The sequence below is a fragment of the Saccopteryx bilineata genome, chromosome 2 (genome assembly GCF_036850765.1).
Source record: "Saccopteryx bilineata isolate mSacBil1 chromosome 2, mSacBil1_pri_phased_curated, whole genome shotgun sequence".
Classification (NCBI taxonomy): Eukaryota; Metazoa; Chordata; class Mammalia; order Chiroptera; family Emballonuridae; genus Saccopteryx; species Saccopteryx bilineata.
In genome coordinates this window covers 227,105,616-227,118,956 of record NC_089491.1, presented here as the reverse complement: position 1 = coordinate 227,118,956, position 13,341 = coordinate 227,105,616, and the positions used below count along the sequence as shown (strand labels likewise).

Below are 13,341 nucleotides of genomic sequence, written 5' to 3'. Positions count from 1 at the left end.
CGCCTGGCCAGATCAGGCGCTTCGGGGGCATCCTTCTGGGAAACCAGCACACACCGCGCCAGGCTTCAAACTGGAGACCTTCCAGCCGCAGGATCGGGTTAGGGCGAAAACTCCTCGGAACTCTCCGCACCCCGCCACCCGCCCAGATCTCGGGCTCTGCCTACCAGCCAGCCCTTCACACCCACCCACCCACCCTGACTGCGCCTGGAGGCGGAAGTGAGTGGGCGGAGCGGACGTGCGGCCCGCCCCGGAAATGGGCGTACCCACCTCAGGGCCCGCGGCAGCACCCGCTGCCCGCTTCCCGGTCGGGTTGCTGCGGAGGCCGGTCCTGGCTTTGTAGCTCGCTCAAGATGGCGACGCAGCCACCCAGCGGGATCCGCCTCAGCGCGGTGAGCAGCCGCGAGGGGTGGAGCGGTCGTGTCCCAGGAGGGCGGGCAGGCGGGCAAGCGAGGGGGGCCGGCAGTGGGCGGTGGTGACTCGTCGGTCGAGCGGCCGGGGCCACGTTGGGGTCGCGGGAGGGGGCAGCCGTCTCGGTCCCGCCAGCGGAGCGGCTCGGCGGCGGGCAGAGCAGGGCCAGGCCCGGCTGCGTCCCGTTTCCTCCGCGTTAGGTTTCTATTCTACGTCCGAGGCTGCGGGGCGGGCCGGGCCCGCGGCCCCTCCTCCTGGCTGCGTCCAGGCTGTTTGGCAGCCGTGGTCTGCCGGCGAGGCCTCGGTAGCCGCAGCCTCGGACCGCGGGGCCTCTGACCCTTCTCTGCCTGCGGGCCGGCGGGCACTCTCGGGGGGAAGGGAGAGGCAGGGAGCGGCCAGCAATGCCGGCGGCCTTGACCTCCTGGCAGCTGCACCGGCCCAGCGAGCCCGGGCTAGTCTTTCTGACTCGTTGAAATTCCTGCCTCTTCCTTCGAGTGGAGCCCTCGGGCCGAACCACTAGGTCTCTGAGCTCTCCGGTTTCCCCTCTGGCCTCTTCGCCGCGTCTGTTTTGGGTTCTTGGAAAGCTTTCAGTATTGGTTGACTCTTAAGTCATAGGAAGCGGCCACACAATACGAATGAAAATTTCACATCTTAAAACGTGGGCGTGGTTTCTCTTCCTGCTCATCAAAAAAATAAATAAATAAATAAAAAGTTGGTGTGTATTATGCAAAAATGGACCACCTCTACCGAGGGTGTTGACTCTAGCCGAAGGATGGCCACTCCAGTCTGTCCATTTGACACTCGCGCAGTGAAGACTATTACTTTTGAAATGCTGCATTGCCCTGCCCCTTTCATTCATTCAGCCAGTTTCTTCCCATCACCTGGTGTTGTCGGACTTTATTCCTGATGAGTGTGAAATGGCACCTGGGTTTACTCTGCATTTGCTTGACTGCTTGTGAAATAGAAAGTTTTTCCTATTCACTCTTTTTGTCATTTTGGTGGTTTTCAAAAATAGTCATACTTTGCCGGTTTTTCTGTTTCCTTTTTCTTGGCAACGGGGTGGGGATGGGGGGAATCTTAACTAAGCGTCTTTTACCTGTTCTGAATAAAGGTCCTGTGGTTACATAACTGGTTTATTGTATGAGACAGCATTTAGTACTGTAGTTTGAATGTAGAGAGCAACTATTCTTTCTTATTACTGGCTTTAAACATTGTTTGCTGGTTGTTCATCCCCACACATGGGTGAGTCTGGGCAGATTCTTATGCTTTCCAATTAGCCTCAGGTATTGTCAAGTCTGACCTCATGTAGTTTAAAATCTGTCTCAGTTCATTGTCCCCTCACCCTTTTCCCAGATTGGGCCAAATTCTGGCCAAGAAACCTGTGATGGAGAAAGAAGTGAGCTGGTTTTCCCCCTGTCTGCACTTAGATTCTCTTCTCCCTTCTTCCCCTTCTCCCTCCCATGTTTCTGTCTCTGTCTCTTCAAGATTGAGGAAAAAATAAAGCATAGATAAGGGTCAAACCAGTCTTAAGAGATCTTTATTGTTAGCTAGTCGTGAAGCAGTTAGTTGCCCATGTGCTAAATCTTTTGTGGGCGGTAGGGACTGTTTGGAACCTCGCTGACCAAAATCTCCCATCTGCAGTTTCTGCACTATCTCACTACCGCACTATCGGTCTTTTTGCTGTAGGACAGGAATTGGCAAACTGCAGCTCATGGGCCAGATCCAGCCTGCCACCTGTTTTTGTATGGCCCATGAACTAAGAATGATTAGATTCTTAAATGGTTATCAAAAGAATCAAAGAATATTTAGTGACATATGAAGGTTGTATGAAATAGACATTTTAGTTTTCATACAGAAGTTTCATTGGAATTTAGCCATGCTCATTTATGTATAGCTCTCAAATACTTACATTGAGAGTGTCTAGGAATTAATGAGTTTATGCATTTGTCAAAAGCCATAAAACACAAACCGGGAACCGTAATATATGCAAAGTTTAAAAAAATCAGTAGGTTTGGGAGATCCCAGAATGGAATGTGGAGTGACAAAAACTTAAATATTTACTTAAAAAAAATTTTTTTTTAGTATTTACTTTTTGCCTCCATATTTCTAAGTAAAATGCTGACAGCATTTTGATGTTTTCCAGCAATCCTGCTGTGTACTTAGCACACACATACACACACTTTTCACCTCCTCCTATCTTTCTCCGGTGCTTATATATCTCATTTTTGGTTGAATTATTCTGTGACTTACCAATTTTACTACTATTCACGAATGAATCAGCAGAACTGTGATTGTGTTTAGTTTGCTGTACAGCTTTTTGTTTTCCCTGCAGTTAATCATTGATTTGTATTTTGTTTACATGTTTGCTTACTTTTTCATTCATACTTTCAGAGAACTGGAAACTCTTTTCCAAATATGTTCAAGCATACCCAATATTTTGTCAGTTTTGTTGGTTCAGTTGTGATTTGGGAACTTCCCTTTATCATTTTTCTGGATATTTCCTTCCTCTTTTTGTTTTGTCTCCATCCCACATATTTCTCTTTTGAGTTTTTCTCCTTTGGTGAGCACAGTGGAACCGCCTGCCTGGATATGTGACCCTGGGCAGCTTACTTAAGTCAAACCACTTGTGCCCGAATGTTCAATCTGAAGTATGGGGAAAATAGTCTTACACACCTCAGAGGGTTGTTTTAAATATTGAATGAGCAAATACCTATAAAGGGCATGTGCATGCTATAAGCAACCAGGAAATACTGCTGTTTTGTTACTGGTTGTGGTTGAGCCATCCATTCTTCCAAAAACAGATGTAGCTTTATAAGAACAGAGTACATAGGAAGAAAAAAATTTTATGCCTTTACTTAGAAATAGATCTTTTGGTACCATTGCTTGCTCTTTACATATAATTTGGCTGGGTAATTCTGGATTAGAAATGATTTGTCTTAGAGTTTTAACGACATGTGTTATTGTTTAATAGAGTCCTGTGCATTGCCTTGGGCACATAGGCTGGAAACCTAAGTCCTTAAATCTGGAAAATTTTCTCACTTAATTACCAGATTTTTCCCTCTGTATTTCTGTTCTCTTTTGTTTCCTGTTTCCCATCTAATTGCACTTTTTTTTTGTATTTTTCTGGAGAAAGCAGGGTGGTAGAGAGACAGTATCCCAGTAGAGCCCAAGCTCTATGTTGATCAGGCGTCCCTGATTCAACTTCCCTGTGAGGTGGGACACTCCAGCTTATCAGCAGGGCTGGCAGCCTCTTCGAGACTACTCTTGAGGAGGCTATGAGGATTCTACTTATCAATGCCAACACTAACTGCCACCAGAGGAAAGACACGACTGACACACAAGTTAGTTGCAAGAATCACACAGGCAATTTATTACTCACAAATCCTTTTGCTGTGCCTGGATACAGCTTAAGGGGTCCCTGTCGGTGTGCTCCTCTCAGCTGTCTTTGGTCAGAGCTTAGAGCTGTGCAGAGACAGTTCACGTTAATGTTGTAGTCTGGGTGACTACCGCAGCAGGGGGGCCCTCAGCTTTAGTACCTTTTCTGGCCAACGCCTTCTAACAGGTGTCAATCTACAGGATTATCACCTCAAACCACCTTTTTGGGAGTTCCTCTAAGGGAACCCCCTCTATTCTAATCTACTGAAATGTTTACATCAAACCACTTTTTAAGATGTTCTTATTTACATTAATTTACAAAGTTATGACACTGAGCCACTTCTTTTTTTTTTAAGTTAGTTTTATTTATTTATTTATTTATTTATTTTACAGAGGCAGAGAGAGAGTCAGAGAGGGATAGACAGGGACAGACAGACAGGAATGGAGAGATGAGAAGCATCAATTATTAGGTTTTTTTAAAATTTTTTTTATTTTTTTATTTATTCATTTTAGAGAGGAGAGGGAGAGATGGGGTGGGGGGGGGAGAGACAGAGAGAGAGATGGGGAGAGGAGCTGGAAGCATCAACTCCCATATGTGCCTTGACCAGGCAAGCCCAGGGTTTCGAACCGGCGACCTCAGCATTTCCATGTCGACGCTTTATCCACTGCGCCACCACAGGTCAGGCCAATCATTAGTTTTTTGTTGCATATTGCTACACCTTAGTTGTTCATTGATTGCTTTCTCATATGTGCCTTGACCGCAGGCAGGCCTTCAGCAGATTGAATAACCCCTTGCTCGAGCTAGCGACCTTGGATCCAAGCTGGTGAGCTTTTGCTCAAACCAGATGAGCCTGCGCTCAAGCTGGTGACCTTGGGATCTCGATCCTGGGTCGTTGGCATCTCAGTCTGACGCTCTATCCACTGCACCACCACCTGGTCAGGCCTGAGCCACTTCTTATCTATGTATAACTTCACACACATACTAACTGGGCCCTGCTCGAAAGTCAGAGTCTGTTTATCACATTACAGAGTTATGACACCAAGCCACTTCTTATCTATGTATAACTTCATACATATACTAACTGGGCACTGCTTGAAAGTCAGAGTCTGTTTATCACATCTGTACCCACTATATTAATTCCTATCCCAATGGTATAACTTTATTTAATTTTAATATTTATTTTTAATAATATATTTTAATTACTTGTATATATCTTCCATATTTTTGTTTTTTATATTTCTATATATTTAATTACTATAACATTATATTACTACAACAGACAGACTCCTGCAAGCACCTGACCAGGATCCACCCAGCATGCCCACTAGGGAGCAATGCTCTGCCCATCTGGGGTGTTGCTCCATTGCAACTGGAGCCATTCTAGTGCCTGAGGCAGAGGCCGTGGAGCCGTTCTCAGCGCCCAGACCAGCTTTGCTCCAATGGAGCCTTGGATGCGGTAGGGGAAGAGAGAGATAGAGAGGAAGGAGAGGGGGAAGGGTGGAGAAGCAGATGGGCACTTCTCCTGTGTGCCCTGGCCAGGAAATTGAACCCAGGACTTCCACATGCCGGGCCAATGCTCTACCACTGAGCCAGTTGGACAGGGCCCCTTCCAATTGCTTTTTCTTTTCTGGGAAACTTCTTCCATTTGATCCCCCCTACCTCTCTCACTGTGTATTTCATTATTATAAACACTATCTTATTTTTTCAATGTCTTCTTAAAATCTTCTGGGACAGCCCTGTCTGGGTAACTCAGTTGATTAAAGCATCATCCTGATAGTCCAATGTTGCAGGTTTGATTTGTGGTCAGGGCACATACAAGAATCAACCAATGAATGCATAAATAAGTGGAACAATAAGTTGGTCTCTCTCTTTCTTCTCTTTCATTTCCACTCTCTAAAATGAAGTTTTTAAAAATCTCCCCTTGCCTGACCTGTGGTGGCGCAGTGGATAAAGTGTCAACCTGGAAACACTGAGGTTGCCGGTTCAAAACCCTGGCTTGCCTGGTCAAGGCACATATGGGAGGTGATGCTTCCTGCTCCTCCCCCCTTCTCTCTCTCTCTTCCTCTCTCTCTCTCTCTCTCTCTTTCTCTCGCCCCTCCCTCTCTAAAATGAATAAATAATAATAAAAAAAATAAAAAAATAAAAATCTCCCCTATAAAACTGAGACTTATATAAATAGATAATAGTGAAGTACTGGTAGTTACGGGGGTGGGGTGGGGAGAGGAGTAAAGAGGGACAAATATACAGTGACAGAAAGTGATTTGACTTTGGGTGATGGTCTTACAACACAATCAAGAATTCGTATGCTATCGAGATGTTTACCTGAAACCTGTGTACTCTTATTGATCACTGTCACCCCATCAAATTTAATTTCTAAATTAAAAAAAAAGAAGAAAAGAAAAAAAATCTCCCAGGACAAAATATTTGTTCTAATTGCTAGGCATATTAGTCATAGTATTTTTGAAGTTTTTTTTTTATTCTACATTGCCTCTTTATGTTTCTTGTTTGTATGTGTGTTTGTTTTTTGAGAGCAAGTGAGAGAGACAGGAAGAGAGAGAGATGAGAAGCATCAGCTCATAGTTGTGTCACTTTAGTTGTTCATTGATTGTTTTCTTGTATGTGCCTTGCCCAGAGAACTCAAGCCAAGGCAGTGACGCCTTGCTCAAGCAAATGACCTTGGGCTCAAGCCATTGGCCATGGGATCATGTCCATCCCATGCTCAGTCCAAGGACCCCGCACTCAAGCTGGTGAGCCTGAGCTAAAACTGGATGAGCCTATGCTCAAGCTGGTGACCTTGAGGTTTTGAACCTGGGACGTTAGTGTCCCAGGTAACACTGTCTGCTGTACCACCACTAGTCAGGCTATTTGTTCTTTTAGTGTGTATTGTTTTGATTTCTAATGTCTGGAGATGATTAGCCTTCTGCTTACATTTCCAAGTGAGACACCAACAGCTGACTGAAAGATGTTCATTCCTGTGTAGAACTAGTCCTCGGGATTCTATGTTAGGTGATCAGATAGGAAAGAGCAACTCTTTTGTGGGGAGCACTCTGTGTCAATATCTGCAAATACTAAAGAGTGTAAGTGTTAGACCATAAAATAAGTATATATTTGTCATTTTGTGAATGACTTATTTTATTTGACATGTCTTCAGGTTTCATCTATGTGGCAGCCTGTGTCTGAATTTCCTTTTTAAGGGCAAATAATATTCCATTGTGTAAATATACTACATTTTGTTTTCCTGTTAATTCATCCATGCACAGTTGGGTTGCTTCCACCTTTTGGCTGTTGTGAATAATGCTGTTCTGAACATGGGTATGCATATATCTGTTTAAATCCCTGCTTTCAGTACTCTTTAGTATGTTCTCAAAACTGGGATTGCTGGGTTATATGGTAATTCTAGATTTAATTTTTTGAGGAACTCCCATGGTGGCTGTAGTGTTTTATGTTGCAAGAATAGACAAGAGTTCCAGTTTCTCCATGTCTTTTCTAACACTTCTTATTTTCTGGTTTTGTTATTGTGTTTGTGAAGTGGATTTATTTTTTAACTCTTTGATAATAGCCATTGGCTATCTCATTGTGATTTCAGTTTGCATTTCCTTGGTGATTAGTATGGTGTGAACATCTTTTCATGTGCTTAGGGACGATTTGTATACCATCACTGTAGAAAGAACTATTCAAGTGCTATTTATTTATTAATTATTTATTTATTTATTTTAAAATTTTTCTGAAGTGAGAAGCAGGGAGGCAGAGAAACAGACTCCCGCATGTGCCTGACCAGGATCCACCCGGCATGCCCACCAGGGGGTGATGCTCTGATCATATGGGCCGTTGCTCAGTTGCAGTTAGAGCCATTCTGGTGCCTGAGGTGGAGGCCATGGAGCTGCCCTCTGCGCGTGGGCCAACTTTACTCCAATGGAGCCTTGGCTGCAGGAGAGGAAGAGAGAGATAAAGAGGAAGGAGAGGAGGGAGGGTGAGAAGCAGATGGGTGCTTCTGTGTGCCCTGCTGTGAATCGAACCCGGGACTTCCCCATGCCAGACTGATGCTCTACTGCTGAGCCAGTGGCCAGGGCCTGAAGTGCTTTGTTTTTTAAGTTGGGTTATTAGTTTTTTTTTGTTGCTGAGTGATAGTTCTTTATATATTCTGGATTTTAATTCCTTAATAGATACTTGACTTGTAGGTATTTCCTCCCATTCTTTACCTTGCTTTTTCACTGTTCACTTGTCCTTTGGTGTACAGATGTTTTTAAGTTTGATAGTCCTATTTATTGATTTTTTTTCACTTCTCTCCTGTGCTTTTGGTGTTATATCCAAGAAAATGTCCAAATCCAATGTGATGAAACTTTACCTACTCCTGTGTTTTATAGTTTCAACTCTGACATTGAGGTCTTTGATCCATTTTGAGTTAACTTGTGTATATGGTGTGAGGTAAGGGTCCAGCTTCATTTTTTTTTTTTTTTTTTTTTTTGCATATGGATATTCAGCTTGCCCAGCTATATATGTTGTAAAGATTTTCTTTCCCCCCATTTAATGGTCATTATTACACTCTTTAGGAAAAATCATTTGGGGCCTTATATATGGGAAGGTTTATATCTGGGCTATTTGCTGCTCTTAATATCTCTTTTGAGTTGTGCCTGACCCTGCCATCATCAATTTCTCCAGAAAACACACTTCCAGTCTTGTCAGAGGTTGCCTGGGTAGTTGCAGGGTTACTTAGGGTGAAAGAAGGATCTCAGGGAATTTGAACTGATTCTTTTTTTTTTGAGAGAGAGAGAGATAGAAACATCAATCTGTTCCTGTATATGCTCTGACTGGTGAATTGAACTGGCAACCTCTGTGCTCCAGAAGGATGCTCTGGAGCTATCCAGCCAGGCCTTAACTTTTATTGATTTTTAGAGAGACAGAGGAAGGGAGAGAAAGGAAAGGGGGAAGGGAAGCATTTGTTGTTCCACTCAGTTGTGCATTTTTTGGTTGCTTCCTGTGTGTGCCCTGACTGGGTCTTGAACCCACAACCTTGTTGTTTCAGGACGACGCTCTTAACTGACTGAGCTAACTGGCCAGGGCTTGAACTGATTTTTGTAAAGACTTTCAACCTGTCTTGTTTTCCAAAGGCACCCAAGTCTAATTTGTAAGGCTTTCTGGGGTTCTTCTAAGGTTCCTGGCTTGCTTCTTGTTGGGTTTCTTATTTCCGCTAGGCGTCAGATTTTTCACTTCCAGATTATTAAATAAGTGAAAATTTTCAGTTTTCAAACTACTGTCTACTATTATCCATTGATTCTTTTTGTTCTTCAGAGTGTATGCCATTTTTTTTATCATTAGAGAGCAGATTCAAGACAGAGCAGAGATAAACATTTGCCATGTATCCAAGCTTTTGTGTTTTAAAAGTTATTCTTAAATTATTTAAAATTTGTGACTATATATTTTTTAAAAACATTTGTGTGGTCTTCATAGCATCTCATTTATGTGTGTGTGCGCTCACACGCCTTTTTTGGAAATCACCATCTAAATGTCTAGTGATTTAAAGGAATACTTATTTTAGAGGGTGATAATGTCTTTTACCCAGTGTTTGGGGTGGGTGTCTAACAGTACTGTCTTGTCTGCAACATTTTCTCCGGGTGGAGTTTTCCTTAAATGTTATTTTAGGTGGTATACTCAAATATTCCCCAAATAACAATCTGGAAGAATCCTATGCTGTCTGCTTGAGGCAGTATCTGTCTCCATCGTGAATCTATGGGTTATAGAAGTTGAAACGCTTAACCCAAGGGGAAGCTTGCCTCTCTTTGCAGAATCTCAGGCTATACTTTTTCCTTTTTTTACCTAGAGTCCAGACTGAAGCAGACAAGCTTCACATTGGGCAGATTCACTCCTTCCCCCTCTTCACTGAAGGTGGGAGGCTCAGTGTGTGCTTCTCTTCAGCACATCTGTCCCAGAGTCTCCATTAACCCCAAAGCCTTTGTCTTCCATTAAACACTCACTCTAACCCCCAGTGCATCCCCATTTTCAAATCTTATTTTTCTTATTCCTTTACTTGAGACTCTTTTTAAAAAATATTTATTTTATTTTTATTTTTTTTCAGAGACAGAGAGAGAGGGGGATAGATAGGGACGGACAGGAACGGAGAGAGATGAGAAGCATCAATCATCAGTTTTTCGTTTCAACACCTAGTTGCATTGATTGCTTTTTCATATGTGCCTAGACTGCGGACCTTCAGCAGACTGAGTAACCCCTTGCTTGAGCCAGCGACCTTGGGTCTAAGCTGGTGAGCTTTGCTCAAACCAGATGAGCCCGCACTTAAGCTGGCGACCTCGGGGTCTTGAACCTGGGCCTTCCGCATCCCAGTCTGACGCTTTATCCACTGCGCCACCGCCTGGTCAGGCTACTTAAGACTCTTGAGGGCTTTACTTATTTTTATTTTTATGAGCTTAGTTGTGCTCTAAAAGGAATACTTAAAAAAAAAAACACACGCACACTTACAATGCTCTATGTTCCAGGTATTTTAAGCATATACAAATATTAAGTCATTTAATTCTCTCTCTCTTTTTTTTTTTTCATTTTTCTGAAGCTGGAAACAGGGAGAGACAGTCAGACAGACTCCCACATGCGCCCGACCGGGATCCACCCAGCACGCCCACCATGGGGCGACGCTCTGCCTATCCTGGGCGTCGCCATGTTGCGACCAGAGCCACTCTAGCGCCTGAGGCAGAGGCCACAGAGCCATCCCCAGCGCCCGGGCCATCTTTGCTCCAATGGAGCCTTGGCTGCGGGAGGGGAAGAGAGAGACAGAGAGGAAAGCGTGGCAGAGGGGTGGAGAAGCAAATGGGCGCTTCTCCTGTGTGCCCTGGCCGGGAATCGAACCCGGGTCCTCCGCACGCTAGGCCGACGCTCTACCGCTGAGCCAACCAGCCAGGGCCTCATTTAATTCTCTTAACAACCTTGTATACTGATACTATTATCCTCAGTTTTACAGATGACAAAACTTGAGGCACAGAGGTTAAGTGTGTTGCCCAGGATCACACACTTAATACATTTCACACACCATGGTCTGCATGTGTGTGTTTGTTACACTGCTGTCTCAGCTGTTCGAGTGGTTTTCTTTCCAGTTAATGACATGTTCTAGAGATTATTATATAGAATAGTTGAAAATAATTGCTTATGTGTGAACATCCAAAACGCCACTGTTTGCATTCATTGTTTCTCACTGACACCTTTTTTTCTTTGCTCTCCTGAGACTTACTCAAGAACAGTTTGCCTTGACCAGGCGGTGGCTCAGTGGATAGAGCATCGGACTGGGACACAAGGACCCAGGTTTGAAACCCTGAGGTCGCCAGCTTGAGTACGGGCTCATCTGGTTTGAGCAAGGCTCACCAACCTGAACCCAAGGTCGCTGGCTCAAGCAAGGGGTCACTTGGTCTGCTGTAGTGTCCCCCCCCCCCCCCCCCGTCAAGGCACATATGAGAAAGCAATCAATGAACAACTAAGGTGCCACAACAAAGAGTTGATGCTTCTCATCTCTCTCCCTTCCAGTCTGTCTGTCCCTCTCTTTGTCTCTGTCTCTCTCTGTCACAAATAAATAAATAAATAAATAAATAAATAGATGAGTTTGTATCTGTATCTTGTCAGTTTGGAGCTGGTGAATATGATGAAGTTATTAAATAGAAACTGACTTTCCTGCCCTGACTGGGTAGCTTAGTTGGTTCGAATGTCATCCTGATCTTGCTAGGAATCAACCAATGATGCATAAATAAGTGAAACAACAAATAGATCTCTCTCTCTCTCTCTTTTTTAAAGATTTTATTTATTTATTTTAGAGAGAGTAGAGAGAAAAAGAAGGGGGGAGGAACAGGAAGCATCAACTCCCATATGTGCCTTGACCAGGCAAGCCCAGGGTTTCGAACCAACGACCTCAGCATTCCAGGTCGCTTTATCCACTCTGCCACCACAGGTCAGGCTCTCTTTTTTCCTCTCTCTTTCCTCTCTTCCCCTCTCTCTCTAAAATCAATAAAGAATTTTAAAAGAAAAGAAAATTAACATTTCTACCATCACACTTTGCCATACATCTAAAATCAAAGTACTGCAGCATGGACCCAAATACCACACTTCTGACTCCAGTTTTCACACCTGGCGGGAATGAATAAAATAGCGACAGAAACACAAAGGTTGTGTGGTGATTGATGAATCATGTTCTTTTGAAGCTAGAAGTTTTACACCCATACTAAGATTTAGAAAGGTTGAGCAATATGCTATTTAAAAAAAAATTATAGAATGTTGATTGTGCAAGGAGAGGAACTATGACTCCTGGCACAGTCTCAGGCAGATTAATTAGAGGAGAGGCTCCTTGTTCAAGATAAAAATCTGTGCATCGATTTTCATTACTCTTTTTGATGTGTGTTTTGGGAAGTCTGAACTGTAGTACTTATATTCTACATTACATAAATATATGCCACTAGAAATCGTAATTACATATACTCCAGTGGGAATACCTTTTCTCACACGTGTACTTCAACCTAATGGTGAACTAGTTCTTGGCGATTATCTAAAGCAGTGGTCCCCAACCCCCGGGCTGCAGACTGGTACCAGTCCATGGGCCATTTGGTACTGATCTGCAGAGAAAGAATAAATAACTTACATTATTTCTGTTTTATTTATATTTAAGTCTGAATGATGTTTTATTTTTAAAAAATTACTAGATTCCTTCTGTTACATCTGTCTAAGACTCACTCTTGACGCTTGTCTTGGTCACGTGATACATTTATCCATCCCGCCCTAAAGGCTGGTCCATGAAAATATTTTCTGACATTAAACCGGTCCATGGCCCAAAAAAGGTTGGGGACCACTGATCTAAAGTCAAGTGTGCACAGAGGAAAAGTGACCTCTTTCTGACACCTTGTGGCTGCAGCTGAGCACTACAAATGTGGCTGACTTGAAGTCTACATTTCTAGGGCTCTTCGCAGAAAACACTTGAAGCACCTTTCTTTTTTTCCACTTAAATATGAGATAATCTGTAAAGTTCTGATTGCATGGAAATTCTCTGCATGTGGAAATATTCAAGCCTCAGCCTTTTAAAACCATTTGTATATTTTTATACGCTTGATATTTACCATGAGGTTGACTGGCATATTTCTCCATACTGGATTCATGTGAATTAAACCAAACATAAGATCCTTGAAAAATCAAGTGTTGTTGCATTTGAACTATTTGACGTTGTTTAAATGGTTTATGGATATATACCATATTTCCCCATGAATAAGATGCACCTTAATTTTGGGGCCTGAAATTTGAAAAAAGAGACAGCAAGCATGAAAAAGTGGGAAATGCAAGTAAAAAAAACTGCAACAATGAGCACAAAAACAAGCCCAAGAAAGCGGGAAATGCAAGTAAAAAAAAAAAATCTATAACCAACCCTGGCCAGCTGGCTCAGTGGTAGAGCGTCAGCCTGGCATGCAGGAGTTGTGGGTTTGATTCCTGGCCAGGGCACACAGGAGAAGCGCCCATCTGCTTCTCCACCCCCCCCCCTTTCCTCTCTGTCTCTCTCTTCCCCTCCTGCAGCCAAGGCTCCATTG

The 13,341-nt window shown here is 43.4% G+C and overlaps 1 protein-coding gene across 2 annotated transcripts in view; it reads left to right on the top strand.

Moving 5' to 3' along the window:
• Window positions 1-279: 279 nt before the first annotated feature.
• MORC3 (MORC family CW-type zinc finger 3) overlaps window positions 280-13,341 on the top strand; it is a 52,361-nt gene continuing 39,299 nt past the window's right edge. The window contains exon 1 of one of the 2 annotated variants that reach the window (XM_066259416.1): window positions 280-389. In XM_066259416.1, coding sequence (XP_066115513.1) covers window positions 351-389 — 39 coding nt within the window. In that variant the 5' untranslated portion in view covers window positions 280-350. The remainder of the gene's footprint in view (window positions 390-13,341) is intronic. The other variant, XM_066259417.1, reaches the window with a different exon arrangement.